This window comes from Panicum virgatum, chromosome 5N, assembly GCF_016808335.1.
Source record: "Panicum virgatum strain AP13 chromosome 5N, P.virgatum_v5, whole genome shotgun sequence".
Taxonomy (NCBI): Eukaryota; Viridiplantae; Streptophyta; class Magnoliopsida; order Poales; family Poaceae; genus Panicum; species Panicum virgatum.
The window spans coordinates 49,246,959-49,274,522 of NC_053149.1; the positions used below are offsets into that span (position 1 = coordinate 49,246,959).

Consider the following 27,564-nt stretch of genomic DNA (forward strand, 5'->3'; position numbering starts at 1 on the left):
GCGCCCGGCGGGGACTGCCATCCGCAGCCGCTGCCGATATGTCATTTTGAGAGTTGCCCCTCTTTTGTTTCTTCAAGAGCTCACTCATACTGTTCCCACCGCTTTCAGCCCCTGCACCAAGTTGATTTACTTGAGCACTCACCAGGCCCGAGGGAACGATAGCGTTCGATTCCCCCACAGGAATGTTGAGGTCTGGAGTCTGCGTGGTTAGGGATGCCCCCTTCGATTTCCTTTTCCTCGCTTGTTGTAGAGAGCCTGCGCTCTCACCATCAAGATTAAGACATCTGCTTGCACCCGGGACCTTTATCACCTCAATATTCATCCCATCATCCTTCAGGTTCTGCTTGAGAGGGGACTGCACCTCCGGTTCCTCCGATTCGTCAACAAGATTATCAGACCGACGAGGACCGGATTTAGATCCCTTCTCCTCCAAACGGCTGTTGTGCCTTGGAGGATTTGGTACCGAAGAAGACCCGCTGCCAAACGACTCAGCAGCTGCAGCAGCAAAAGACGGAATCCTCCGCCGGCGCTCATCTGGTGCTCTAAGTTGAACGCCGTATGGGAGTTTACCTTTATCATCCCGTCCCACCGGAGTCGGGCACTCCAGCTCCGAATGCCCCATCTTGCCACACGCAAAACAAATGTCTGGAAGTTTCTCATACTGAGCATGGAACCACCTCGGTTCTTCATTTTTATTCATGCGCAGGAGAACCCCTCGCCGGATTGGCTTTTCCACCTCAATAGCAACACGCGCCCTCAGGAAAGCACCACTGGCTTTACCATCAGAATCAACATCCATCTTCAAAACATTCCCAATTAAACCCATGGCTTTGGCACCCTTTGTGCGGTTCATCCACCCTAGGGGAAGGTTGAGAATTCGAATCCACAATTCCAAACGATCAAATACAATCTCCGAGGTGCTGAGGGTTTCATCAAACTCCTTAATTAGAACAGCATACTTCCCAAAAAGCCACGGAGTGCCTAACAGAACCCTCTCCTTGTCACGGCCACTACCGAACTCTGCTACAAACAGATTATCGCCTTTCTCTCCAATTGATCGAAACTTAAGTCCTACTGGATTCCCCCAAGCAGGTCGCATCGCCAATCGCACGGAGTCAATATGAACCGGCGATGGAGAAAGAATTTTACCAACCAGCGCCCACTCAGTCGGCGCTAGGGCTTCCTCCTCCTCATCATCGGCAAAATCCATCACCGCTCCTTCCTCCGCCGTGAGGTTGAGGTTCTGGAGCATCTCCACAACACTCGGGTTAGGGCTCGCAGACCCATCCCCTCATTGCCAGCACATGTCGTCGCCATGGCAGATCAACAGGGAGAAACAACAAGATGCACTATGCCTCAACTCACACAGCCACCAGAGAAAACCCGACCTAGGACCCTAAGTGGCAAAACCCTAGGGGCAGTCTGTGGCCGGCGGCGCCAGGAACGGCTAACCGACGATTGCGGTGGCCGGCACCAACTGCAGTGTTGGTGACGGGGTGTGGACGCCGAGGCCGGATGGCCGACGGCGTATGCTGTCCAGATCACCGGCGGCGGTGGTCTAGGACGAGGTCGGGGTCGAGATCGCCTTCGGAGTAGCCAAAACCGTCGCTCCGCAAATTACGGACATTTCCTCCTCGTGGAACGAATGTCGCTGGAGATAGTCTAGCAAAGCTCTGCTACTCTAGCATCTGGCGGACTGATGTTGCTAAGCATGGTGCACGTGCCGCAGATAGTGAAATAAAAGAGACATGCATAGGAACATGTTATTCAAACATTGACGGTGAATAAAACACAACATTTTTACATGACAATGGTTTGATTTTTTTTTTTGCCCCCTTCTTACAAAATCCATTCACGATTTCGAGCTCTCAAACAGCGAGCCTGTGGCTGCGTGGCACCACTGTGACTCTCACTTCGAGGTTTCTTACAGCAGCAGCCCTCAGTATGCTCAACATTTATTTGCAGTGCTCGGTATGCACACCGTAAAGAGAGATGTGCTAGGTCATCACTTGGGTCGTGAGAACTGATTTCTTGTTTCTTAATCCAAAAATTATCTAGATAGCTTTGTCTCATGTTACATATTCCTTCCTTGATTCTCTCTCACCTTCGCCCTCGAGAAGTTATTGCTTTCCACCACCTGTAGCTTTTGCATCCACCTCTTGGCCTGCAGCCCGCTGCATGCAGTCCACCCTGCAGCACGCGCTGCCATTCACATGTCCACACTCCACACAGCTCCATAAATCGGCGACATCCAGTTCAATCAGCAGTTGCAAGCACAAGTCTCCAAAATGCACCGCCCCTTTCTCCTCCTCCTCGTCTGCGCGGTCGCAGTCGCAGCCACCTCGCTCTCCGCCGACACCGCCATTGCCCAGGGCCAGAGGTCATGGGCCGAGCTCAGCGGGCGGGACAACTGGGACGGCCTCCTGGACCCGCTCGACGCCGACCTCCGCCGCGCCGTCATCCGGTACGGCGAGCTGGCGCAGGCGACCTCGGACGCGTTCATCGCCGACCCGGCGTCGCCCTACGCGGGCGCGTCGCGGTACGCGCCGGGGGCGTTCCTCCGCCGCGCGCAGGCGGGGCCCGGCGCGGGCGCGTACCGCGTCACGAGGTTCCTGTACGCGACGTCGGGCGCGCGCCTCCCCGACGGCTTCCTCACGCGGCCGGCGCCGCCGGGGGCGTGGAGCGCCGAGTCCAACTGGATGGGGTACGTGGCCGTGGCCACGGACGCCGGCGCGGCGGCGCTCGGGAGGCGGGACATCGTGGTGGCCTGGCGCGGGACGAAGCGCGCCGTGGAGTGGGCCAACGACCTGGACATCACGCTGGTGCCGGCGGCGGGCGTCGTCGGCCCGGGCCCCGGGTGGTCGCAGCCGGCGGTGCACCGGGGCTTCCTGTCCGTCTACACGTCCCGGAATTCCACGTCGCGGTTCAACAAACAGAGCGCCAGGGAACAGGTAATCTAGCTTTGACACCCCCCCCCCCCCCCCCCTCGATCTCATGTCATTTCCTGACTTATATTAATCTGCATTGCTTCCGTGTCCTTCCATGGTAATATTATTAATTATTTAATTAGTACTATTTTTCCAGCGTACAATAGGATACTGAATATTTGTCGCAGATTTCTAATATATCAGTGTAATGATACGCAGCTCTCCTGCATGTTCGAGAAAAATTATTTGACGTAGATCACAATGACTGCTTGTGGGCTGCGCCGCACTCTGAATATGCTGCTGCGTGTGCCGCTCTGGCGCGACCCGTTCACACATTTGCAAGAGGATACGTCAAATGTTGGACCTTTTTCGTCCTTGACAATAAATTGTGTAGACTGCGACGGTACAGGCAGTTAGCTGGTACTCGCTATGTTCCTGCCTGAAGATACCGACACGAGCAGATTTAAATAGGGTCCCGGAACTGCAGTGTGCTACGCGTAGCGACACGCTTCCGTGTTTCACACACTGTAGGGATTGGCGAATGATTTGTCGGCTTACTCTGCATTGTCGGTAGCCACGTTGATAGGGAATTTTGTGTTATTGTTTGGTTAGGTCGTGTTCAGTTATTTTGCTAATTTGAAATACTAAATAAAGTCTATTTACAAAAATTTTTGCACAGATGGATTGTAAATCGCGAGATGAATTTAATGATGCTAATTAATCTATGATTAATTCGTAATTAGTGGATGGTTACTGTAGCATTACTGTTGCAAATCATGGATTAAGTAGGCTCATTAGATTCGTCTCGCGATTTACAGCCCATCCATGCAAAAAAAATTATAAATAGACTTAATTTAGTAGTCCATGCATGTGTTAAAACATTCGATGTAATGTTTTTTTCGTGTTTAAGGATTTACGGGTAAATCTAAAGAGGGCCTAACTAGTTAGGATAGCTAGAATAGAGTCCGTAGGATTTGGAGCATCTGGTGTTCACAGGAATTTTCGAAGGAAGCACACGATACGACAAACCGGCCTTTGATTGGAACGGAAGGAGACATGAACTTGGGTCGGGCCGAACAGCCCAATCACTCTTTCCTCTGTCCGCTTCCTGACAGCCCAACTTCAGAGCTTTCTTGTTTATTTTTTTCCTGCTCAAATCTGTTTCAGCTACTCTGCTCAAGTGCAACGGTTAACGGTAGTCTCAAGCAAGCTATGTATACCTAAATCGTTCCACGCAGGCGCTGGCCGAGATTAGGAGGCTGCTGGACGCGTACAAGGGCGAGAACTGCAGCATCACGCTGACCGGCCACAGCCTGGGCGCCGCGCTCTCGACGCTCGCCGCCATCGACATCGTCGGCAACGGCCTCAACGTCCGCGGCGCCAACGACACGGTGCCCGTGACGGCCATCGTCTTCGGCAGCCCCCGCGTGGGCGACGACCAGTTCCAGAAGGCGTTCGAGTCGACGCCCGGCGCCCGGCTGCTCCGCGTCCGGAACGCGCCCGACGTCGTGCCCACCATCCTGCCGGCCGCCTTCTACAAGGACGTCGGCGTGGAGCTGCTGCTGGACACGCGCAAGTCGCCGTATCTCAAGAAGCCCGGGCCGGGCCCGGGCGCGTGGCACAACCTCGAGTGCTACCTGCACGCCGTCGCGGGCACGCAGGGCGCCGGCGACGCCGCCGGGTTCCGCCTGGAGGTGGACCGCGACCTGGCGCTGGTCAACAAGGAGGTGGACGCGCTCGCGGACGAGTACCCCGTGCCGGCGGCGTGGTGGGTGGAGGGGAACAAGGGCATGGTCAAGGACGGGAGCGGGCGGTGGGTCTTGCAGGATCACGAGGAGGGTAACCTCGCCATGTGATGACTTTTGGTTGGTGACTTGCGGGTAGATAATGCAGCATGGTAATTTTAGATTCTATTTGTTTTCATCAGCTTTCTTTAAGCTCCTGTCACATAAAAAAAATCTTACCATTTAGCAATATCAAATAAAATTTATTTATAAAATTTTTTTGACAGATGTGTGCTAATTTGCGAGACGAATCAAATGAGCCTAATTAATCCATGATTTGCTACAATGGTGCTACAGTAATCATCCGCTAATTACGAATTAATATACCTCATTAGATTCGTCTCGCAATTTAGCTCCAGGGTTCTGCAGTTAGTTTTGTAATCAGATTATATTTAATATTAATAAATATCAAGATTCTCTTGAATGTGACATAGTCTAAAGTTTAGCCCCTCGAACCAAACAACCCCTTAGCTGGTTAAGGTAAGATTTTTCCATGAAATTATTGCGTTGCTACACAAGGGTAAAAAGGGCAAGAAGGCAATGTACCCAATATTGGGACCACAGTCGAAATAATTTGAGAAAAAAACATTTCTACCCCTATTTTAAACATCAATGGTGATTTTGCCCCTTCTTTATAAATTTTGTGTTTTTACCCCTGCAACTTTGAAACGAACGAGCCGTCTACCCCTAGTTTGTAGGGTCGTTAGATTTGCAAGGATTAAATGGGAGGAAAAAAATGCAAAAGGAAAAATAAATACAGGAAAAGACGGTACTACCCCTTATCTTATCTTCTTTCACCTGGTTGAAAGAAACCTGGTTAAAAAAACCGCTGGGAACCGGACCGGTTACCGCGGTTACCGGTCTAACCGGCCCGGACCGGTTCCGGTTCCGGCCGGTTCAAACCGAGCCCAAATTCAAATTTTAAATTTGAATTCTAAAAAATGGAAAAATCCCCAAAAAATCTTAAAAATACTTCAAGTTGTGACGAATTTAATGATGTCAAATTTTTTCAAATATTCGTTCATTTAGTATACTCTGCGAGCATTTGAAATTAAACAAAAAAAACGTGCATACAAAAGTATACAAATACAATGTAAAAGTAGTACAAAAAAGAGTTGGAGGGTTCATTTAGAATAAAACATGTTATACAAACATTCATTTAGTATACTTTGCGGATATTTGAATTTAAACAAAAAAAGAAAAAAAAATTGAATTTAGCGGGTTACCAGTCAAACCGACCGGTAACCGGTCAAACCGACCGGTAACCGGTCAAACCGGACCGGTAAACCGGTCTAACCGGCCGGTTAGCCGTTCGAAACCGGTATAACTGCGGGTTTTGAATTCAAATTTGAGTTTGACCGGTTTTTACCGGTAACCGGTCAAACCGGACCGGTTAGCCGGAACCGGGCGCCGGCGGTTCGGTCCGGTCGGTCGGATAAAAAAACCCTGGTCTGAGATAGGGTCTGGAGGACTGCACAGGCGGCGGCGCCACCCCGCGCACGGCCGTCGCGGCCATCCCCAGGCGCGCGCCCCTCCCGCGCGCGGCCGCCAGCAAGGCGCCGTCGCGCCCCTCCCACGCGCGGGCCCAGGAGCCGGCGCGCACACCCGGCGGCGCTGTCGCACTCGCGTGGCCGCCGCCCAGGCGCTAGCGCGGCCAGGACGATGCCCAGGCGTCGCACCCCTCCCCAGGCGCCACCAGTGCCAGTGCAAAGCTCGCGGAAAGGACGGGGGGCCCAACCTCCGTGCGTCGTCGCCGACTGGGCGAGGTCGGCCTTGGGCCCCACCCGGCCAACGCTGGTCCGTGTCACTGCCGATTCGTCGGGGGCAAGGGCGGCGTCAGCAAGACCACCTGCAGCTCCATCCTCTCCGTCCTCCTCGCCTCCGTCCGCCAGTCCGTGCTCGTCATCTCCACCGACCCCGCACACAACCTCAGCGACACCTTCCAGCAGCGCTTCACCAAATTCCCCACCCTCGTCCTCAGATTCACCAACCTCTACGCCATGGTAAGCACTGAAAACAGGTTGAAATTCTTCCGTGCCCCCCCCCCCCCCCCCCCCGCTTTTGTTTACTACATATTTTACTATTTTAGTAACTTTACTAACATAATTCTATTGTTTTTTCATATAAAGTGCATCTGCATCAGCAAGGGGAACAGGAAGGAGCGCATCTACGTGTTGGTGCTTGATATATTTTCTAGACCTTTATGTTGTCATCAAACATGATACCAAGATGGCATATTATATGGATTTTGTATTTTGTTTGTTGTTGTTAATGTAATATTTGTCAAATTAATTTGTTGTGTGATACTTAATTATGTTTGTATGCATTGTCAATTGAAATGTTGTCGAAAATTTCTACGATTCCCGTATTCGAAATGTCAACTTGCTGATCTAATATAGGGGTAAAAATTCAATTATCATAAGAAATAGAGGTAAAAACGCATGGGCAAAGTTGTCCATTTGTCCAAAAATTAACACCGTTAGAGGGACTTAACAGACCAGGGGTAAAATCAGCCTTCGTTTTGAAATCGTAAGGGTAAAATCACAAAGTTTAAAAAATAAGGAGAAAAACACAATTTCACTGCAAACCAACGGTAGAAACGATTTTGCTCCAAATAATTTCTACGAAAATCATCTCAATCAACTACTGACAGACACCTCTATCTTGTGGTAAAAGGCCTCCGAAGTACCGCCGACTATTTGAGAAAAAAGGAGGAAAATCACTCTTATGAGGTTCCCCGATCGCTGCTATGAAATGAGTAAGAGAAAGAGTTGTGTTACTGAGCCCAAGATCAGTGGCGGAGCTAGACCTGAGAATTAGGGGGTAGCCTTGGTAATTGAGGTGCTAAGCTAATAAAAAATATTAAAATTACTATTCATCTAATGGAGTTTTTGCATGACAAGAGGGGCCATGGCCCACTTTTGTCTACACTTAGCTCCGCCAGTGCCCAAGATGACCCTTTGATCCACGAGGTATTGGGCTGAAAATGAGCAGGACCAACAATATCTTGAAAACACATTCGAGAATGGAGATCAACCTGCATTTTTAGTTTTAGTTACCTACCAGGCTACCGCCGGTGTGCTGCATTCTTCGTCCAATGCTTCAACATTTTTCTGCGAGATTGTACATCGGCAACATCTGCAGCTATACGATGCAGCTTGCCACATAATGCCTGCACATCTGCAAACAGCGAGCTGCATTCCTGAGAAGCGGTGGCCACGTCAGGATCAATGGCACCAACTCGTACTCAACCGGCCCAGCCACTCCAATCTCGAAGAGGCAAAAGCTCTGCTCCCCTTTCCACCGCCGGTCTCGGCGTCAAGCCACTTCCACGCCGCAGATTCTCATGCGCGGATGGATGCAGCTCACTAGCTACTAGCTAGGCAGCGCAACACGCACGAAAGAGATCGCGAGATCCTTTGCTTCGACTTCGAGGACGCGCAGACAGTCGCCCACGCGCGCTCGCCGGTTTCAGGCAGCCGAAAGTTTGTTACTGCCACGTACAAGTTCGGCGTGTCTGCCCGAAGATGAAAAAGGAGGCGAAAAGTTGGCCCCAGCTTAGCCTAGAGCGCTAGACTTTGGCACCACGTTGAGAAGAAAGGGTGCGCCAATTCTGCTGGTGCGGTTCGTGTTGGTGTTGGGGGCCGTATCGATTGTTCGTCCCCTTCCCCACGGACCCCGGCCGGTGTCCCCCTCCGCCTTTCTGGGATCTGTTGGCGGCGTGCTGAGAGAGAGAGAGCATCTTGCCTCCCGGGGCCCTAGGACGGCCGTGCCCACGGTGCAGGCGTGCACGGTACTGCCATCCTGGAGGGCCACGCCGGTGCACGAGCGGCGCGCGGAGTTTATTCATCTTGGGGGGCATTTCGTGGTGGTGCCACGTTCGGCAGCACCACACAGGTCTCATCTACAACCGTTGCGTGGGTGGGGGGCTCCGTCTCCGTCCTGTTCACCGCGCGCCCGAGCGAGAGCTCTCGGCCGCTGGTCCGCTCTGGCGGCAAAGAACGCGGCGCCTCCGGTCGGGGCTCGCGAGCCGTGACAAACTGGCAACCCGAGCAAGCATGCGGGCGGCGATCGCGCGGGCCGGCCCTGTGACCGCCGGTCGCGCGCACGCCGCGGCGTCGGACGTGGTGGTGATGCGACCGGCCGGCCGGCCGGAAGGGAAGGGAATCCCCGGCGTCCAGTACGCCTGTCCGAACCGCGCGGTGTGTCCTTGACGTGTCCGCTCCCGCGCGGCGTTGGTTACGAGTGATTACAGAATACTGAGGCAGTGAGATCCCACGTCCGCACCTCACGTCGAGCTGGAATCGACCGTCCTCCGCTGCCCTCGTCTGAAAGTGATCGGGAACTCTAGACTAAGAGGAAGATGGAGTAAATTAAGCACTAATAAAAACTCAAATCTATCGCTCCAACTAGTTTGCACAAAACTTAAACTAAAACATGCTATCTAGATGTGCAACTAGATTGTTCTAGTGTGAAACCTCTATCCCAAAAGAGTTTAGCAACCTATAACCTTTCCTATCAAGAAACTACTCTATGAAAGTAAAGGCATACAAATTGCTAGTATGAAATACGGAAGCTTAAAGAGCGGGATAGGAGATAGCAAACTCTTGACGCGGGTGTTTATCCCGTGGTTCGGTTAGCCACAAAGGCACACCTACATCCACGTTGTTGCAGCACTCACTAAGAGTATTGCTACTCGGCCACCAAGTCTCTTCCGTGAACACAATCACGGTCACCTTGGCCCCGGGTTTCACTAAGGAGCTTCTCCACAAAGGATGTGGGTCTCCACGTCCCCTGCACAAAGATGTCGTCGCCGCTCCACACCAAGTCGGAGGGTCGATGACATTGCCGGCGAGCTTCACGCTCCAAGGTGCCGGCACACCAAACTCTTGTTTTAGTTCGCTAATGAACCACAGCACAAAGGCTCGAAGCCTTGCAATCTCACTCACTAAGAGCTAATCCTTTACACAACACTCTCAAAGTGTGCTAAGGGCTAAGGATATTATCTTGATGTTCTTGTATGGCTTGGAGATGTTCTTGGGTGTGTGTGGGATGTCCAGCAACTCCAGCAATCTTCAAATGGCCGGGGTGAGGCGTATATATAGGCCACCAAGTCTTGTAGCTGTTGTTCCAACGGTCAGCAGAAAATCTGCGTATCACCGGATGAACCGATGCCTCTGCCTGGGGTAGCGTCGGTTCATCCGGTCACTCTCAGACTCGAAGTAGCCGTTGAGCTTCTGTCAGCTGCCACAGTGACCACCGGTTCATCCGATGTTTAGCCGTCGGTTAAACCGGTCACTCACAGCACTCAACTCTTCTGCTGGCGTCATTACACCGGTGCTATGCTCCGATGCATCGCCGGTTCAACCGGTGCTGAAGACTTGGCTCCTGCGCGCTTGACATCATCTCTGGAACATCCGTTCATCCGGTGCTTCACTTGTTGCTTCACTTAATCTCCAGAGGCGCACAGACTTGGCCACACAGCAGGGCGTCAGATCTTCCGACAACCATCGGATGCACCGATGCTAGGGGCATCGGTTCTTCCGGTGCTACTGGTTTCAGTAGAACTCGTCCAATTCAGCGTTTCTTTGAGTTCTTTCTTCGTGTTTTGCTTTGCATGGCCTTTTTACTTCATCCCTGAGATCTAGAAATGTTCACTTAACAATACCATTAGTCACATTGATTGCGTTGTCATTCAATCACCAAAATCACTTGAAATAGTATAAATGGTGCCACGTTCGTTTCATTGTCTCGTGGCTCCCTGACCTGTCAGAGCCACGCGCGCGCGCGTAAGCTGGTCCCCCTCGACAGCCAAAGCCTTCTGTTACGAGCGCTGCCATGGCCCGGCCATACCATGGGTACCAACAAGTTCATTCCGGGACTCGTGGGAAGCGAGACCAATGGACGGGCAGGTGGCAGCGCTGGGCGTCGAAGACAATCCGGCCGGGCCCACGTGTCAGTACGAGCTCGGCTGCATCCTCCGGCCCGCCAGACGGACTCGGACCATCGTCATCCGGTGTCGTTTTCCGCTGCAAAGATCGGCCCTATGCGTGCCCATGAAAAGAAGGCCCCCGGCTCGGCAACAAGGCGGCATCGATCCAGCAAGATTGTTCCCGCAGCCGGCCGTGGCGCGGGCGCGGCTGTGTGTGTGCTTGTGCGTATGCGTCCGCGTGCGTCGTCAGTACACATTCAGTACGGTGGGTGGGGCTGACCACGCGCGCGAGCCATTGCGTCGCGTCCACGGATGGGCGCCACCACGTTGACGGATCTGAGATGCGCGCCCGCATTGATGGTGGCGCTGCGGTCGCCTCTCGCCTCGCCGGCTCGGCTCGTCTCCCCCCTCCGCTCCGTCGATCCCAACGACGCAATGAATTCCACCCATCCGCCGCGCGGCCTCGCGCGTACCGGGCTCGTGAACTGGCCTACGCGATCCTAGCCAGGGCGATGCGTACCCCCTCCCTCCGGCTCCCGGTCACTGGTTGCTGAAGGCTCAGGCTACGCTATCACATCTCCCTCCGCTGCTCCTCGCGCACCGGCCGGCCGGTGGCCGAGTGCCGACACAGGACTGGAGACCGATACCGATCGCGTGCGCCCCCGGGCTTACGCTGCCGCCGCACACGACGCGTTCACGGCGGCGCGGCCACGGAAAGGGACAGATCGCGCCCGCGGTAGCAGCGGCCAGCGGCGTCCGAGGACGGCGTGCTGGCGGGTGGGTGCGAGCGTAACTCCGATGAGCGGCCGGGGCGTAGCTTCCAAATCCAGCCTCGCGAGGACGGGCTCTGCCTCCGCCGGCGCCGGGGCGCGCCGATCGTGGCTCCACCTCCAGCAGTCCTCGCAAAAAGTCAAGCGTACCCGCCACGATCGACTCCCTGCCGGCCCGGACCGGGGGCGCCACCGCTCCAGCACCTGCAGCGCGATGGGCCAATGACAGTACACGGCGTTGCCCTTAGGAGCCGATGACAGTACGGCGCGCCTGCGCCCCGCCGTGGCATTGAACTCCGGGGCCCTCGCGTGCATGGACCATCCGTCGCCCGCGTCCCGTCCCGTTCCGTCCGTGCGCGTCGCCGGCCCCGGTTTTGAACCGAATTTGATTTCGAGGAGGACCGTATCTCGACGCGGTCTCGATGATTTTGATGGACGGTCGACTGCGCTCCAAACGGTTTTATTGTCCTTTAAAACGAAAACAACGACTTGAGAGTCTAGATTGCTGTATGCTGACTTGAGTAGTAGGTGGTGGTTGAAAACGCCGTATGGAGTCGGCGTTTTGAACCTCTGAATACTATGTTGTTTCATTTTTCGTTTCTTTACTGGTCTTCATTTTTCGTTTTGAACTGCACATTGCAAAAAAGAGAGAGAGACAGAAGATCTTTTGGAACGGGAGCGCTTCGTGTCACGTTTATCACCAAACAGTCATTTACTCGAGCGGTGCGAGCGTTGTAGGCAGGCGAGCAGCAGTCACTCACCTGGTCCACGGCACCTGGTGCAGATCCCATGGCCCCACGTGCAGAGAGAACGTGTGTCTCCTCCAGGGTCCACGGGCTATGAAAATGTTTGACGCTGATTTGCGGGCCCAGAACTTTACAGGGTCGTCGTGTCAGCGGAAGTGCTCGCGTTTCTCCACGGCGAGGTCTGCCATGGTCCCCGGTTTCAGCATACCTGTAAAAGTCCGGTGCCTCCTCCAGTCCACCCGTTTTGTACCCACGAAGGGGAGACGCCAAGAGGAAGCGACAGGACGAGATCCATCCAACGTGCCAGTGTCAATTTTTCGACTCAACCTGGCGCGACGTCGTCGTCCTAATTACCGGGCGCAGGGACCATGATGCAATCATTACATGGGGGCATGGGGCAGGATGGAACTGCCTCCGGCGCTATCTGCTGTGAATTCAGTTTCTTTTTCTGGTATTGCTTTATTCTTTTTAGCAACGGTATTGCTTTATTGAGATGAGGTTTCTGCAAGTTTCGACACGAGCCTCATCAGAGTTGAAACTAAGCTTGAAAATTCAAGCTGGAGCTGAAATTTGAAGACGGAAGTGGGACGTGGAAACAATTCCAGCCAACAATATTTTTCTCTCATACCACTCCAGCACCAGCCACCAGCACCAGCACAGCGAACAGATTGATTGTCGCTTTTGTGCATGTTGGTCCAGTATCTAATAATTAGTTGGATGGCACAGAGGAGAAAAGCGCAGCATGTAGGAGTATTTGTAGGTATACACAGGCAGGGGAGGTCTGAGCTTGGATAAGAGCATTGGAGAAATCTTTCCAACGTCATACACGAACTCACAGGGTGACTCGACTGCTCTATTGATGACCTAGGTGCTCAGGGACATGTTAACCCGTGGACACGAAGGGAGGACACCTTATAGACATGCTCAAACCTCCGTGGCTTCTTCAAAGACCCAAAGTGTAGCGGTGGTTGAAGGCCTAGGGTTCCTAGATCAAGACTCAAATTGGTGCACTTGGGATGCTTAAGTTTGATATAATAAGCATGTGCCTGTAGGAACGAGTGCATCAGTATAGTAATATAGTTGTCCGTATGAACTGCGAGTTGATGTGTACTATAGGAACCGGATATTGCTACTATCTCCATTCCAAAATATAAGTATTTGTTGATTTCTGCTGATCATGTTTGACCATTTGTCTTATTTAAAAAATTTGAGAAAAACTAAAAACAATTAAGATATACTTCAAATATATATGATGATAAAACATATCATAATAAAATAAATAATATTTTCATAAATTTTTTGAATAAGATGAATGGTCAAACATGATCAGGAGAAGTCAACAAATGTTTATATTTTGGGACAGAGGTAGTATATCAGTATATCTCCATGTAGTAGCCTGGATAGAGCTGTCGAGTCTCAGCGTGGATGTGCGATCCAACGGCTGTGTTTAGTTCCAAAATTTCACTATCCAAACTTCACTATTCATCTATCACATCAAATCTTTTGCCTCATGCATGGAGCATTAAATGTAGATAAATAAAAAAACTAATTGCATAGTTTTAATGTACACGACGAGACGAATCTTTTGAGCCTAGTTAGATCATGGTAGGACAACAATTACCACAAACAAACGAAAAGTGCGACAGTGTGCTACAGTATCCGATGTGACTCTTTTTACCACCTTCCTATGCACCTAACCATTGAACATTTCTAAGGCTCTGTTTAGTTCTTTACATATAAACACAAAAAAGCCGTAAACGCATTAAAGTGAAAATGAATCTTGCTAATTTGAAGTACTAAATGAAATATATTTACAAAACTTTTTGCATGGATGGGCTGTAAATCGCGAGACGATTCTAATGAGTCTATTTAATCCATGATTTGCAACAGTAATGCTACAGTAACCATCCGCTAATTATTAATTAATCATGGATTAATTAGCATCATTAGATTCGTCTCTCGATTTACAACCCATCTATGCAAAAAGTTTTACAAATAAACTTCATTTAGTACTTCAAATGACCAAAATTATTTTGCAAAATGAACTAAACAGACCCTAAGCCATCTCACGGTCGATTTTTTCCATCGCGCTGTGCGGAGGTGATCACGTGGTGGGCCCCATATCATCCATATCCTCTTTCCTTTCTGTTTCGTTTCATCCTTCTCTCTTCTCTTTTAGTCTTCCTTCCTCCGTCTCCTTGTTTTACTGCTGCATCCCGTTGGCGGAGCTCGTGCGCGGCAACTGGGCGGCAGTGGCGGACCTAGGCTTTTGATATAGGGTATGCCGTGCCCAAATTTTCAAGTACAAAACAGAATAATCCATTTTCTACTTCGGTAAAGGATAGTAAAAATTCACCAAGCATTTCGGAATACAAGTAAGAAATAACAAATTGTCTTGAATTCGTCAAGTAAAAGCAGTCCAAAGAAGATTCCAATACTACTTAATATTGTACTACTTGTGCCTATCCAGCCTACAATGTCATGGCCATGAAAGTCTCCATTATATCATCTTCATCCCTTTCAAAGAAAATATCCAGCCCAATTAATGTGACAAGACAATCATCCAAAATATTATCACCAATCTTATTCATGTTCTTGGTTTTGACTAAACTCAAGCTGAAAATACCCATTCAACGAGTCATGCGTGACTCGGAGGAGACTGGAGTTCAGTTCTCACGAGAGGATTTTTGCCAGCTAAGTTATAGTGGGCTAATGGGTTTGAAGATAGGATTTTTTTACATGGACCTGACCTAATTTTTAGGGTATGCCAAGGCCCATATGGACTACCCTATAGGTCCGCCAATGCTGGGCGGTGCGGCGGCGGTTGCGAGGAGGCGTGGAGCGGCGACGGCAGGTCGGAGCAGCTTGGCACGGCTGCGGGGAGGTGTGGAGCGGCAACGGCAGGCCGGAGCAGCGCGGCATGGCGTCGTGGGTAGATGGCCGGGAGGCGCGACGGTGCAGGGAGGCGGTGCAGAGTGGCGGCAGTGCGGCTCCCTTTCCCTCCCCCTTCCTCTCTCCCGTTTCCCTTTCCTCTTTCCTCTCTCCCATCCTTTCCTCTGCTCCATGGCAACCGGAGGCGGGCCGGCACGGCGAATCCGGCGGGCCGGCGGCGGGAGGCCGGCGCTCGTCCCCGGCGCCGGCGGGGAAGGCCGGCGCTCGCGCCCAGCGCCGGCGGCGGCGAGATCCAGGTTTCCCCCTTTTTTTCTTTTTTTTATGCAAATTTTTTCTCTTCAATTTTTTTCAATTTATTTCGTAAATTTTTTCTTTCAAATTTTCTTCCGTCATTTTTTCTTTTCCATCTTTTTCAAATTTTTCTTGAAATTTTGTCAACCATTTTTTAATTTTTTCTTGAAAAATTTTCTATCTCTCCAAAAAAAATTGAAATTTTTTCTGCCCCTTCAAGTTTTCCTTGAAAATTTTTCTTAAATTTTTTTATCACAAAACGACAAAAAACTTAATAAAAAGAGAAAAAAATAATGGTCGGAAGGTCGACCCCGTAACGAACCTCTCCTTAGAGTCGACCGTGAACTAGCCAAATCCGATGCTCGATGGCGGAGGCCGGCGCTCTCACATCCGCTAGCGTCTGACATGCAACCACATCTCTTTTTTCTTCGAGATAATACATAAAACAAAAAACAAGGTCTAAGGTGCACAGTGCACTGGTCCTTTTTCCTTTTGGACCCTGCTGCTGGGCTTGGTCGACCGGCCTTTATTAGGAGACAGATAGCAGTGTCATCGACTTGTTGATACCGAAATTTTCTCCTTTTTTTCAGAGCTTTTGGTGCTCAGCACGGCGGAGGTGCACCGATCGCATGCATGCCCGCGCGTCGACGGACGTTTGACGTGTAGCGCAGTAGCGGCGCGCAGCCTGCGTTCGCTGTCACTCCTGCGTCCCTACTCGCTCCGCTCACGCTGGTCCGTTGGTCCCCTCCACATGCCCGTCCCCGGCGGATTAGATAACAGATACACCATCGGGCATCGGCCGCTGCTGCGTATTCGCGCTCACACCCGCGCCACCCCCTTTCCAAACCCAACCCAAAGGCCCGTTCCTCGGACGCCGAGCCCCCGCGCCTGCCCGCTTATACCCCGCGGCGAGCGGTAACCCTGCGGAGCAGCACCGCCACCGCCGCCGCAGCACTAAACCAGCGCACGTCTCGTGCTGCACGGTTTGAACAGTCGCCGCGCTCGCGTCCTCGTTCGCTCGCCGCCATGGTGGCCGGGCGCGTCAAGGCGGCCATGGGCTTCCAGCGCAGCCCCAAGTCGCCGGAGCCGGCGTCCCCGTCGCGGGCGCCCTCGTCGCCCTGCGGCCCGGCGCCGTCCAAGGCGTCGGCGCTCGCGCGGTCCTTCGGCTCCTACTTCCCGCGCTCGTCCGCGCAGGTCCGCCCCGCCGCCCGCGCGCCGCCGCAGGTCGCCGAGCTGCTGCGCGCCATCGAGCAGCTCCAGGAGCGGGAGGCGCGCCTCCGCGTCGAGCTGCTGGAGCACAAGATCCTCAAGGAGACCGTCGCCGTCGTGCCGTTCCTGGAGGCCGAGCTCGCGGCCAAGAGGGCCGAGCTCGAGAGGTGCAGGGAGACCGCGGACCGGCTCGAGGCCGAGAACGCGCGCCTGTGCGCCGATCTCGACGCCGCCGCGCTCGAGGTCACGAGCAGGAAGCAGAGGATCGTCGAGATGGAGAAGGAGGTGGCCGAGCTGAGGAGGCAGCAGGAAGAAGCGGCAGCGGCGGCTGTGGCCGATGACTGCTCCTCGTCCGCTTCGGCGTCGAACGAGCATCTCGAGACCTCCAGCGCCGCGCCACGTCACGCGACTTTAGCTCAACCGGCAGCTGAGCGGCCGTGCATCCCGCCACCGCCTCAGCCGCCGTTTAAGTCCTACTTCTCGGCCTCGTCGACCCCCTCGCCCGAAAGTTCGTCGCCACCCTCGCCGTCGTCCTCCACGTCGGCCTCGCCATCATCGTACTCCCGCTCGTCCTCGGACGCAGCGGCCGCGCCGCGACCCCGCGTTCCGGAGCTCTCGAAGCTGCCCCCGATACCCCCGCCTCCCCCGCCCTGCCCTCCTCCTCCACCTCCACCGCCGCGCGGCACGACCAAGCGCCCCTCGCCCTCCGCTTCTTCACCCGCCGCCCCGCCCCCGCCTCCCCCTCCCCCTCCCCTTCCGGCGAGGAGGCCGCTCGGTGCGGCGTTCCCGCCCGCGGCGGGGGCGTCGCCGGGGCAATGCGTGAGGCGCGTGCCGGAGGTGGTGGAGTTCTACCACTCGCTGATGCGGAGGGAGTCCAAGCGGGACGGCGCCGCCGCTTGCGACGCGGCGAGCGGCGGCGGCGTGGCGGCGGCGCGCGACATGATCGGCGAGATCGAGAACCGGTCGGCCCACCTCCTCGCGGTGCGTACAGCTGAAGCATCACCTCTGCATTTTTTTTCGCTTTCTAGTATAAGAACCGCGCGACAACCACCGGTACGCAGCTACATTAAAGCCATGCATTAGGTTGCCGTCCTCCCCAGCGGCTAACCACTGTTGGAACGGCTCGAAGGATGCTTCGTGGTGGTGGTACAGGAGGAGAGGCTACTGGTTGGTAACACAGTCATGCAACAGTGGAGGCGTCGTTCTCCGTCGTTAATTGCAAGGTTACAAGCGGTTTGGTTGGCGGGTACGGTTAGTTATAGCCTAGGCGGTGAACGCAGCGCGTGCATGCTCTGCCATTCCTGCCAAATCTTTAGGACTTTATCCATGCAGCAAATGAAACGGAGAGCCGGAGACCACCCGTTTTCTTCTCACACCCTGTCGAGCTATCCTCGATGTCCATGTCAGAAATTCCAAAGGCGAGACTGCAAGAGCCCTAGATTTTGTTCTGATGCCCATGCCCTCCAGGCTGCATTGGCGACGTGGCGTTGCCCGCTGGATGCTGATATGAAGCAGCGATGGCGAGCTCCTCTGAATGTCTGAAGGAATGGTTAGTGTGGTAGTGTGGTGGTAGTAGTAGTAGAGTACAGGCAGCAGTTAAACTTGGAGCAGGAACAGGTGTACGGAACCTGAGGTGGACGGGTCATGCTGCCAGGTGGGGCCAACCGGAACGCCGTGAAGGCTTGGTCTGCATCATTCAAATGGGAGGCATATCCGGTGCAATCACCGAACTGGTGAAAGCACCGTGAAAGCAAACTAAAAAGGTTTCAAAAAATTCTGAAAAAAATCATGAATGTACATCTCGGTCTACCCCATCTACATATAAAATTTCATGATCAAATTCATCTTACTCTAACAGTTACAAAAAAGACAAATTTGGACTGCATTTGAACGTTAATGATTGTCAGAAAATTTGTCTTTTTTGTAACTGCAAGTGTAAGATGAATTTGATCGTGGAAATTTATATGTAGATGGGGTAGACCGAGATGTACATTCATGATTTTTCAGAATTTTTTGAAGACCTTTTTAGTTTGCTTTCACGGTGCTTTCACCAGTTCGGTGATTGCACCGGATATGCCTCCATTCAAATGAGCATGAGCTTACTAGGGTCGTGTTTGTCATTCTACAAAAATAGCGTGTAAGTTTTCCGAAAATAGAATCTTGCATGTATGAAGTACTAAATGAAGTCTATTTGTAAAATTTTTTTAGGGATGAGTATAATTTTTCGCGACGAATCTAATGACGGTAATTAATCGATAATTGGCTATAGTGATGTTACAGTAACCATCCTCTAATTGCGCGGTCAAAGGTTTTATTAGATTCTTCATGGTCACTAGCGTGGGGGTTCTGGAGTTGGTTTTTTAACTGTTTTTGTTTGACATCATAATTAACAGTCAAAATGTCACTATTCATTACCACACTAAAATCCTAGCTCGAACCAAACGAGGCCTAGATGCGTTAGATACGGCCTCAGGTTAATCGTACTCAAGTGTTGCCATGCATTAGTGCTTCGCTCCGGCTGACTTGGATCTCAATGAAGTTAGCAGTACGCGGCTAGTGATTCGAAGCTGATCGTAGAAAACGATCCAGTGCTAAATGCTGGGGAACTGACGGTGACTGACTTTGCTCGGCAGATCAAGTCGGACGTGGAGAGGCAGGGCGACTTCATCCGGTTCCTGATCAAGGAGGTGGAGGGCGCGGCGTTCGTGGACATCGAGGACGTCGTCAGCTTCGTCAAGTGGCTCGACGACGAGCTCTCGCGCCTGGTGCGTTTACTATCATCAGCCCGGGCGATCGGGCTGATGCGCAATCATCCTTCCACCGGCCGGCGGTTGCTGATCCACTCGCGCGTGCAGGTGGACGAGCGCGCGGTGCTGAAGCACTTCGAGTGGCCGGAGCACAAGGCGGACGCGCTCCGCGAGGCGGCGTTCGGCTACTGCGACCTCAAGAAGCTGGAGGGGCAGGCCGCCGCCTTCCGCGACGACGCCCGGCAGCCCTGCGCCGCGGCGCTCAAGAAGATGCAGGCGCTCTTCGAGAAGTAAGCTACCGTAGCTACGAATCGCGGCGGCGGCGCCACGGTGTTTTTTTCGCTTCTTCTAATGCTCTTCTTTGATTGAATGAATCTCAGGTTGGAGCACGGCGTGTACAACCTGGCCCGCATCCGGGACGCCGCCACGAGCCGGTACGCCCGGTTCCAGATCCCGTGGGAGTGGATGAAGCAGGACGCCGGCATCGTCAGCCAGGTAACTGACCTCCTCCCGTCGTCCCATTTACTCGCCGTGGGGCAGCCTCGCAGTAGACACTGTAGTACAGCGCAGAGCGCGCTGGAGAGTGAATTCTACGTTCTCGAGAGGACAAACACAAGCTAGTACTACGCGGCACAGAACTTTTCCTTTGGGATGCCGCCCGCACATGTATGTCGGGGTGTCACGTACGCGCAAGTAGCGTCGTGGCGGCGAGATCGCCCGCCCGCGCGTGATCCAGCACGCCTCTGCTACCTACTGCTGGTTCACGTGCCCGTAGACGCAACACGAGGTGGAAATTTGGGATGCGTCGGCATTCTCCGGTTCTCCCCACTCGCGTACGGCCAGGGCCAGGGCCGCCCGTCGGGGCCGGGCGCCAGCAGGAGGAAGCGTGGTCGCTTTCGGCCGGCGTGGGGGCGTGCCACGGTGCACGTGAGCCGCGCGCGGCGGCATCCCGTGAGCGTGCCGCGCCGAGCGCCCGTGCTCCGCCCTCGCCTCTCGCCTGCCGCTGCGGCAACAGCTAGGGAACAAAAGCCCGCCACGCCGCGGGATCCGTCGGCCGTGTCCGTTCCGCGCGGCGTCGGTTGGTTCGGCTGGCTGAGCTGGGGCGGGCGGGGCACGGGTGCGGGAATCGGGGGCCTCGTCAAACGTGGCCCCCGCCCGATCTGTTCGCGGCCGGCGAAGGAGCCATGCGCAGCCAATGGCGCTAGCGCCTAGCGGTAGCGGTGGTAGAGTAGAGAGACTCGGCGGCGCGCCCTGCTGTTTCCAGTCCGCTGCTACTGCCGGGCTCGGCAGGGCGCCATGGACAGCGGTGGCGCGGCATGCGCCCCTGCCACCGCGTCAGCTGTTGGTGTGCCACGGACTCTGGTCTGTTTGCTTGGATGGGCTGCGTGTGCTGTGAAGTCGTGCGGTGCCGTGACCCTTCGATTCATCAACGAAAATACTAGAAAAATGACCCCTTGGATCTGCACCCGGGTTCCGGAGTGATGCATGGTCAGCAGGTCCACTGTACGTCTGTACTGAATTAGGTTGGTTGCGCCGTACTTACGCCGGGTAGTTGTGCATCTGCTTCCTTCCACTCGACCTGGACCATCTCCCAGACCCAAAATGAATTCGTGGATGGGGCGTACTCTCCTGTCTTGCATCTCACTGCAAGTTCAGCATGCTGCCTTTGCATTTGACTGAACGTGCAGTATGGTGCTAGGTGAAATATGGCCAAGAGTTTCATTTCGTAGCTGCTGCTGTTTTTGCACCACATGGGCATACTCCGGGCTTATTATTGTGGCCACATGATTCCAAATAGATCGCGTACTGTGATATGCATGCAGATCAAACTCCAGTCGGTGAAGCTGGCGAGGAAGTACCTGAAACGGGTTTCCTCTGAGCTCGAGGCGATCGAGGGAGGCCCCGAAGAGGAGGAACTGATGCTGCAAGGAGTACGGTTCGCCTTCAGAGTACACCAGGTAACATGCATGCTTGGTTCTTGTAATAAGCAGTATACTCTCTCTCTCTCTCTCTCTCTCTCTCTCTCTCTCTCTCTCTCTCACACACACACACACACACACACACACACACACACACACACACACACACTGCAGTATACCAGAAAAAAGAATTCATACATCAATGTTTGTATCACTACAGCCGCACTAAAACACTCCACACTCCCTTGGTCCTTGCTTCGTGCAGTTTGCGGGTGGATTCGACGTGGACACCATGCGAGCCTTCCAGGAGCTCAAGGAGAAGGCGTCCATGTGCCGGATGCAACGGCAGAGCCAGAACCGTCATCTGCGGCAGCACAGGCTCGTTGCTAGGAATTGAACATCGGAGCATTACGTCCTCGTATGGTTGATCGATGTGTGTGTAACACACACCCATCACCTCGTCGTCACCACAGCGGCATAGTATGATTTGTTGATTGCTCTTTTTTCCTTCCTTTTTGCGAGGATTATGCCAATTCTGCTGTAAAAATGCTTCGGTACTGTAGCTAATGGGCAGCCTTTGTTCTTTTTTTTTTTGAGAAATCTTTTCATTCCTCTGAATGTGATGCCTGTTTCTATCAAAAGTTGTGATTAGTAGCTCTACAAACCCTGAAGCTATTTGTGTGTCATCGCCTCTTATATGGTGCTAGTTAGATTCTATTCACATCCAGGAAATGTGCTCAGTTTCAGTGCTTTCTGAATATTGTCTTGGAGCTGCATCGAGCTTCAGGCATAACTCGTCACGTTCAGCGGATTTTGCCTGTCCGTAAGTCGTGACCACTTGCTGCCATCAGACATCTCATTTTCGGTTGTCCTATCGAAGAGCAAAGAAAATCCATCCTCTGTAGTAGTACATGACTTTGATGCTGAATCGCCAATTTAAATACTCCCCAAACAAGATTATGAAACAATAATGGCACCAAAAGAAAATGGGAAATGGCTATATAGCTTGCGCCACCAATTGGATCAGCCGGTATAGTATGCGATTCTGTTCTTCCCGGGGGTCCTATACGAGGAGCGACGCGTAGAGGATCTGGTTCCACGCGTCGGGCACGCCGGCGAGGCACCAGTGGCTGCAGTCGTTGCCCGGGTGCCCGCCGCTGTAGGCCGACGGGTGCCCGTCCCGCCTGAGCTGCGACAGCAGCGTCACGTCGAGCAGGTACACCGGCTTCGACATGCGGCCGAGCGCCGCCCTCACGGCGGCCTGCGCCGGCACCGGGCCCGCCGGGTACGACGACCCGGCTACCGGCTGCGTCTGCTGCGCGCAGCTCCGCGAGCCCTCGCCCCAGTCGGCTCCGCTGCAAACAAACAAACAGCGCGTCGGTGTCGGGGTCGGTCCAGCTGGGCTATTCATGTTTTGGGCTTCGATGTTGAGTTGGGCTTTGATGGGTTCCTTACTTGTAGTGGGTCGGAGAGATGCCCTGGAAGTAGATCTTGGTCCTGGATGTGTCGACGTTGGAGTCGACCCACCTGGCCCATGTGGACATCCCCTTGGAGAAGGCCGTGAGCCGGTCCATGTCCTTCATCACCTGCCCTCCGTCTTGCACGTAGTCCCACCTGGATGATCACACCATGAGAACGATGGCAAATGTCAGTACAGTTCTTCTCTAAACAAAAAAAAAAAGGAAAGAAAGAAAACTCAAATGACAGCAGGGGGGTGCCCTCGATCCACATACGGCTGGTCCCTGCCGGTGTGCGTCCACCAGTGCCACGTGTTGAAGACGAGGACGTCGGCGCCGAGCCACGCGCCGCCGGCGGTGATGGAGTCGAGCTTGAGCACCCGGCCGACGGGCTCCTCGGCGATGTCCACGAGGTAGGTGCTCCGGTAGTAGGCCACCGACACCCCGTAGTCCTGCGACCAGACACCCGCACGTTAGCTGGCGTGCGGTGCGGCCCCGGCGATCGCCGATCGGCGAGCGAACTTTTGGCCGGATCCGCCGCCGCCGTGCGCGCCGCATTGAGACGCCGATCTTCTCCTACCGTGTACGTCGCCGGAGCACCGTACCGAACCGATCGGCATGCATGCACAAAGCTCCAAAGTGTCGGCGCCGGTGCAGCGGACACTGGCGGGTGCGAGCGCTGGTCCAGTACTGCAGCCGTTGGCGAGAAATATCTCTGCTGGTCCGCGTCTGCGGCGGCTACTAAACTGTGCGTCGCCGGACTGGAGCAGCGGATGCGACGTCACTGCTGCCGTGCCGTAGCACGGCGATGATGCCCGGATGGGGCCAAGCGACGGCAGATGGCAAGGAACTGTGAGGCCCGCATGGCCGTACTGAGCTTTGCTATATTTTTTTTTGAAACGAAGTGGCAGGAGAACTGCTATATTTTCTGTTTTCATTTCTTTTTACTGTCTGTTATTAGATTAATTACCGTTATTAGATTCATTGCAAAAAATATACCCATCACTAAAAAAATTTTGCAAATAAATTTTATTATGAACTTCATGGAAATTTTTTTTCTCGGCTTGCGTGCGCTAAAGGAATAGTGTGCTAGGCATGATAGGAAAAGGCAGGTCAGAATGTGAGATTATTGGCGGGAGAGGACGAACGACTGCAATCCCACTAGACAGGAAGGAGTGGTTGAGCTGTCCTGGCCATCTGAAAAATGCTACTACGTTGACGTCCGATGCAATGAACAGACGCCGCGGGCTACAATGTTTCTCTAGGGTAGTTCTAGTTCATAGCAACGCCTGCAAGATCAGCTACTTGCTTCGGTTTTGTACCGAAGTATACGAATCCCCAGTACGATGTAAGCGCGGCACCGGTTACTTTCGGTACCACGTCGTCTAGATGGGTTGGTTGGCTGCTTTTGGACACAAGCTAGAAACTGCAGGCTCCCCAGCGAAAGTCACCGCTGCACATCACATCCCTTAGGCGTACTACGATTCAGACAATCAGGCATCTCCATCCATAAATCCTGCTTTGTCTGTCGCTCCGTGTATCACCGGCCAGTGCGGCGTGCAATATGGTGGTTCACTGCGGCAGTGCACTACTAGTAGTGCTTGGCTTTGATGGAAACACGGTCCGGTTAAAGTAGGGCAGATGCCATGTCTGCTGCTACCAAACAAGTCTATATTAAGGCCCCGTTTAGTTCCCAAAAATTTTCCGTACCCGTCACATCGAATCTTTCGACACATGCATGAAGTATTAAATGTAGTTAAAAAAATAAATAATTACACAGTTTAACTAATTAGCACGAGATGAATCTTTTAAACCTAATTAGTTTATGATTAGACATTATTTGTCAAGTAGCAACGAAACGTACTACAGTGACTTTTCACCCAACTTTTCGCAAACTAAAAGCGGCCTAACATCCAGAGAGCACGCACCCTGCTCAACCAATCTGGTCGGCCGATGAACTCCCTGTGCCGATTCTCTGCAGCTAGTCTACTCGATCCACGCGCATGTATAAAAACAGGCTGCAACTAGAGGACCGAGGACGCAGGATCATCCAGCAGGTTGACCCTTGCTCGCGGATCACGGATCAGCAAAACGTCAGGCGAAAAAGGCGGCACGGGGCAATGATGCGCATGCGCCGCTCGGTGCTGTCCCCCCCGGGGCCATGGCGTGTTCTGCCGTCACGGACCCCCCACGAGCGCCCATGATCGCCCAATCCACACCCCCCCTCCGCCGCCGCCACCTCCCGCGCACATGAGCGAGCAGCCGCGCGCGTCCGGATGTGAGCGCGAGCGCTCTCTGCCGCCGCCGGTGGGTGGTGGTGGCGCGGTGCCATTGGCGGCACCCGTCTCCATCCGCGCCAGACAAGAGCGCCGCTCCACCGGTATCTATGGGTGGGCAAAATACCCGAAACCCGAAAACCGAACCCGAAAAACTTGAGCCTGAACCCGAAAAATCCGAACTCGAAAAACCCGAACCTTAATTCGGGTTCTAACCCACGGTACCCGAAATTATTACGGGTAATTCGGGTATTGGGCCACAGTACCCGAACTACCCGAAAAACAGCCCAACTCAAATATGTTTGTTCATTTTTGCAGGCAGCCCAGCCCAACAGGCCACCAGCCCACCACGGCCACGGCACCAGCCCACCAGGCTACTAACCCTAGCGCCCCAAGCCCAAGACCCCGGCCCCCGCACCGCACGCACACAGCACGACACCCCCCGACCCCAGTGCCCCGCCGCCGCCCCCACACCACGGCGCGTCGCCCAGCTGGCCCCGCGCCACCGCCCGGCGCCACCGGCAGTGCGCCAGTGCCCACCGCGCCACCGCCCGCCACCGAGCGACCGAGCGTGCAGGTGCAGCCGTGCAGGCCCCCGAGCTCGAGGCGGCGAGGGTCCTTTCTCCCCGGCGTCGCCCAGGGCCCGCCGGCCGCCGCCACCGCCCAGGGCCCGCCGGCCGCCGCCACCGCGCCCCAGCCCAAGCGCCTGCCGGCCGCCTCCATCACGCCCCCCGCCCGGGCGCACGCCGGCCGCCGCCACCGCGCCCACCGCCCAGGCGCATCTTGAAGCTCCTCCGCCTCTCCAATCTCCTCCTCCTCGCCCTCGCGTCCTTCTCCGATTCCCTCGCCAGATCTGCCTCCTCCACGCCCCTCAGCTTTTGCTCATGCAGTCCCGCGAGCTGGTGGGGCTTCGGCGGCGGCAACAGCCCGAGTACGCGCCCCCCCTCCGCGAGCGCCAATCGGCCGCAACGCACGCAGGGAGGGACGGCGTCGAGCCGGCCGCGCGGGTTGCCTGCCTGCTTGGTCAACCGCGAGCGAGGAGCCGCGGTGTATTGCAGAGTCTAGGATAGTTCGGGTTGTTCGGGTAAAACCCGAACCCGAACCCGAATTATCGGGTACCCGAAATGTCGGGTTTCGATTATTTTTAGCAAATTTCGGGTTGTAGTTTTCAAAACCCGAAATTTTTCAAACCCGAAAAACCCGACCCGAATTTTTCGGGTAACCCGAACGCCCAGCCATACCGGTATCGCCCGAACACCTGCGGCCGGAGCTCCCAAAAGGACAGCACAGGCCACAGGCAGAGAGGCACAAAGAAGCCTTTCCAAAAGCTTGCGCCTTTGCCTATTTCGCGCCGCCATTAAATAACTTGATAAACACAAGCTCCGTTAACAAATATAATTAAAACCTTCCGGCCCATACATTCTCTTTTCGCCCAAAAAGTTGCCGGAACGTTGGCCTGGCTATCCATTCCATCCGTGCAACTCTCACTGAAATGGAATGAGGAGAAGCAAAACGGAATGGAACTGTACTGGGTCCAGCCGTTGTGGTTTCGTTTCCATTTCGCGCTGATCCAAACGAGACACGGGGTACCGGTATATAGTAGGCTGCACGGGGCGGGACGGCGGGGGGAGGCGCGGTACGTGTGCGCACCTGGAACGTGACGGTGGAGACGGGGTTGCCCCTGGTGTAGGCGACCTTGGAGGCCGGCGCCGCCGCGCGCAGCATGCACGCCAGCGACTCCCACTGGTTCAGGCTGATGGAGTCCCCCACGAACAGTACCTTCTTCCCCTTCCATCGGCTCAGGAGGTCCTGCCCGTTGAACCTGCGGCATCGCCGGCGAAAATGGCGGCGCGCCGCCGTTGGTCTCAGCGCGGCACTCGTTGCTCCGCACAGATAGAATGATAGATGGATAGACGGGGGCGCGCGCACGTACCTCGGGAGCTCGCAGGAGGCCGGGCGCCACCGGTACTTGAGGTACTGCTTGTCGGGGCGGCCGTACTTCTGGCAGTCGAACTCCGGCTCCACGAAGGGGCACCCCGCCGCGTCGTACATCGGCAGCGAGTCGTCGTACACCCAGCCGCCCTGGAACAGGTTGCAAGACGCCATGCCCGTGCCGGGGCCGCCTGCTGCGCCGGCGCGGCCCCGGGGGCGCCCGCCGCCGGCGTGCCGCGTGCTGTTGTGCTGCTGCCTCGGCGGCTTGTGGCGGAGGCCGAGCGTGCCGGTGGTCGCCCCGGCGGCGGCGGCGCCGCCGCCGCACGCGCGCAGCAGGCAGCACGCCACGGCCGCGGCGAGGAGGGGCAGCAGGCGCAGCCGCCGCGGCTCGGGCGCCGCCATTGCGCGGGCGCTGCGGAGTGAGGAATCAGTGGCGAGCTGGCTGGGCCTTGGTGGTGGGTGACTGGGGTGGCGGACGGAGAGGGGCCGGCGCGGCGAGCTTTATAATAAGGAGAGCGACGGGTTTTACGCCTTTATCCTGGGCTTGTCAGCTACCTTTCTCTGTAGGCTCTGGCCGGCCGGAAATATATCTCCGGTTGGATTCTCGGACTGTCGCTGGCCGCTGGGGCCTGCGGCGTGGAGTGGAGGGGAAAACCAGAAACCTTTTGCTGCCCCGCTCTGG

General features: G+C 54.6%; 3 protein-coding genes and 1 long non-coding RNA gene across 4 annotated transcripts; 3 read left to right on the forward strand and 1 right to left on the reverse strand.

Annotated features, from left to right (window-relative positions):
• The first annotated feature begins 2,073 nt into the window (after positions 1 to 2,073).
• LOC120672027 (phospholipase A1-II 3-like) lies at positions 2,074 to 4,935 on the forward strand. Its single transcript, XM_039952318.1, has 2 exons — positions 2,074 to 2,951; positions 4,166 to 4,935. Exons 1-2 carry the CDS (start codon positions 2,289 to 2,291, stop codon positions 4,781 to 4,783), a joined length of 1,281 nt encoding a protein of 426 aa, XP_039808252.1. The 5' UTR covers positions 2,074 to 2,288; the 3' UTR covers positions 4,784 to 4,935.
• A 1,231-nt stretch (positions 4,936 to 6,166) lies between these two features.
• On the forward strand, positions 6,167 to 7,062 carry LOC120672053. The gene is made up of 2 exons (XR_005673948.1): positions 6,167 to 6,714; positions 6,841 to 7,062. It is a non-coding gene; the product is annotated as an uncharacterized LOC120672053 (long non-coding RNA).
• A 9,066-nt stretch (positions 7,063 to 16,128) lies between these two features.
• LOC120674103 (protein CHUP1, chloroplastic-like) lies at positions 16,129 to 21,913 on the forward strand. Its single transcript, XM_039955218.1, has 6 exons — positions 16,129 to 17,532; positions 19,185 to 19,316; positions 19,407 to 19,588; positions 19,679 to 19,793; positions 21,122 to 21,256; positions 21,483 to 21,913. The coding sequence occupies exons 1-6, from the start codon at positions 16,369 to 16,371 to the stop codon at positions 21,612 to 21,614; spliced, it is 1,860 nt and encodes a 619-aa protein (XP_039811152.1). The 5' UTR covers positions 16,129 to 16,368; the 3' UTR covers positions 21,615 to 21,913.
• A 146-nt stretch (positions 21,914 to 22,059) lies between these two features.
• On the reverse strand, positions 22,060 to 27,363 carry LOC120674104 (protein trichome birefringence-like 38). The gene is made up of 5 exons (XM_039955219.1): positions 26,884 to 27,363; positions 26,601 to 26,772; positions 22,951 to 23,126; positions 22,673 to 22,831; positions 22,060 to 22,572 (listed from the first exon to the last, which is right to left on the reverse strand). The coding sequence occupies exons 1-5, from the start codon at positions 27,282 to 27,284 to the stop codon at positions 22,281 to 22,283; spliced, it is 1,200 nt and encodes a 399-aa protein (XP_039811153.1). The 5' UTR covers positions 27,285 to 27,363; the 3' UTR covers positions 22,060 to 22,280.
• Positions 27,364 to 27,564: the final 201 nt, after the last annotated feature.

Excerpts from the sequence above, each read along its gene's own strand:
- LOC120672027 (XM_039952318.1), top strand. The coding sequence starts at position 2,289 with ATGCACCGCCCCTTTCTCCTCCTCCTCGTCTGCGCGGTCGCAGTCGCA. Across the intron at positions 2,952-4,165 it reads AACAGAGCGCCAGGGAACAG|GCGCTGGCCGAGATTAGGAG; the intron begins GTAATCTAGCTT and ends CGTTCCACGCAG.
- LOC120674104 (XM_039955219.1), bottom strand. The coding sequence starts at position 27,284 with ATGGCGGCGCCCGAGCCGCGGCGGCTGCGCCTGCTGCCCCTCCTCGCC. Across the intron at positions 23,127-26,600 it reads TCTCCACCGTCACGTTCCAG|GACTACGGGGTGTCGGTGGC; the intron begins GTGCGCACACGT and ends GTCTGGTCGCAG. Across the intron at positions 22,573-22,672 it reads ATCTCTCCGACCCACTACAA|CGGAGCCGACTGGGGCGAGG; the intron begins GTAAGGAACCCA and ends GTTTGTTTGCAG.
- LOC120674103 (XM_039955218.1), top strand. The coding sequence starts at position 16,369 with ATGGTGGCCGGGCGCGTCAAGGCGGCCATGGGCTTCCAGCGCAGCCCC. Across the intron at positions 17,533-19,184 it reads GGTCGGCCCACCTCCTCGCG|ATCAAGTCGGACGTGGAGAG; the intron begins GTGCGTACAGCT and ends TTTGCTCGGCAG. Across the intron at positions 19,794-21,121 it reads ACGCCGGCATCGTCAGCCAG|ATCAAACTCCAGTCGGTGAA; the intron begins GTAACTGACCTC and ends ATATGCATGCAG.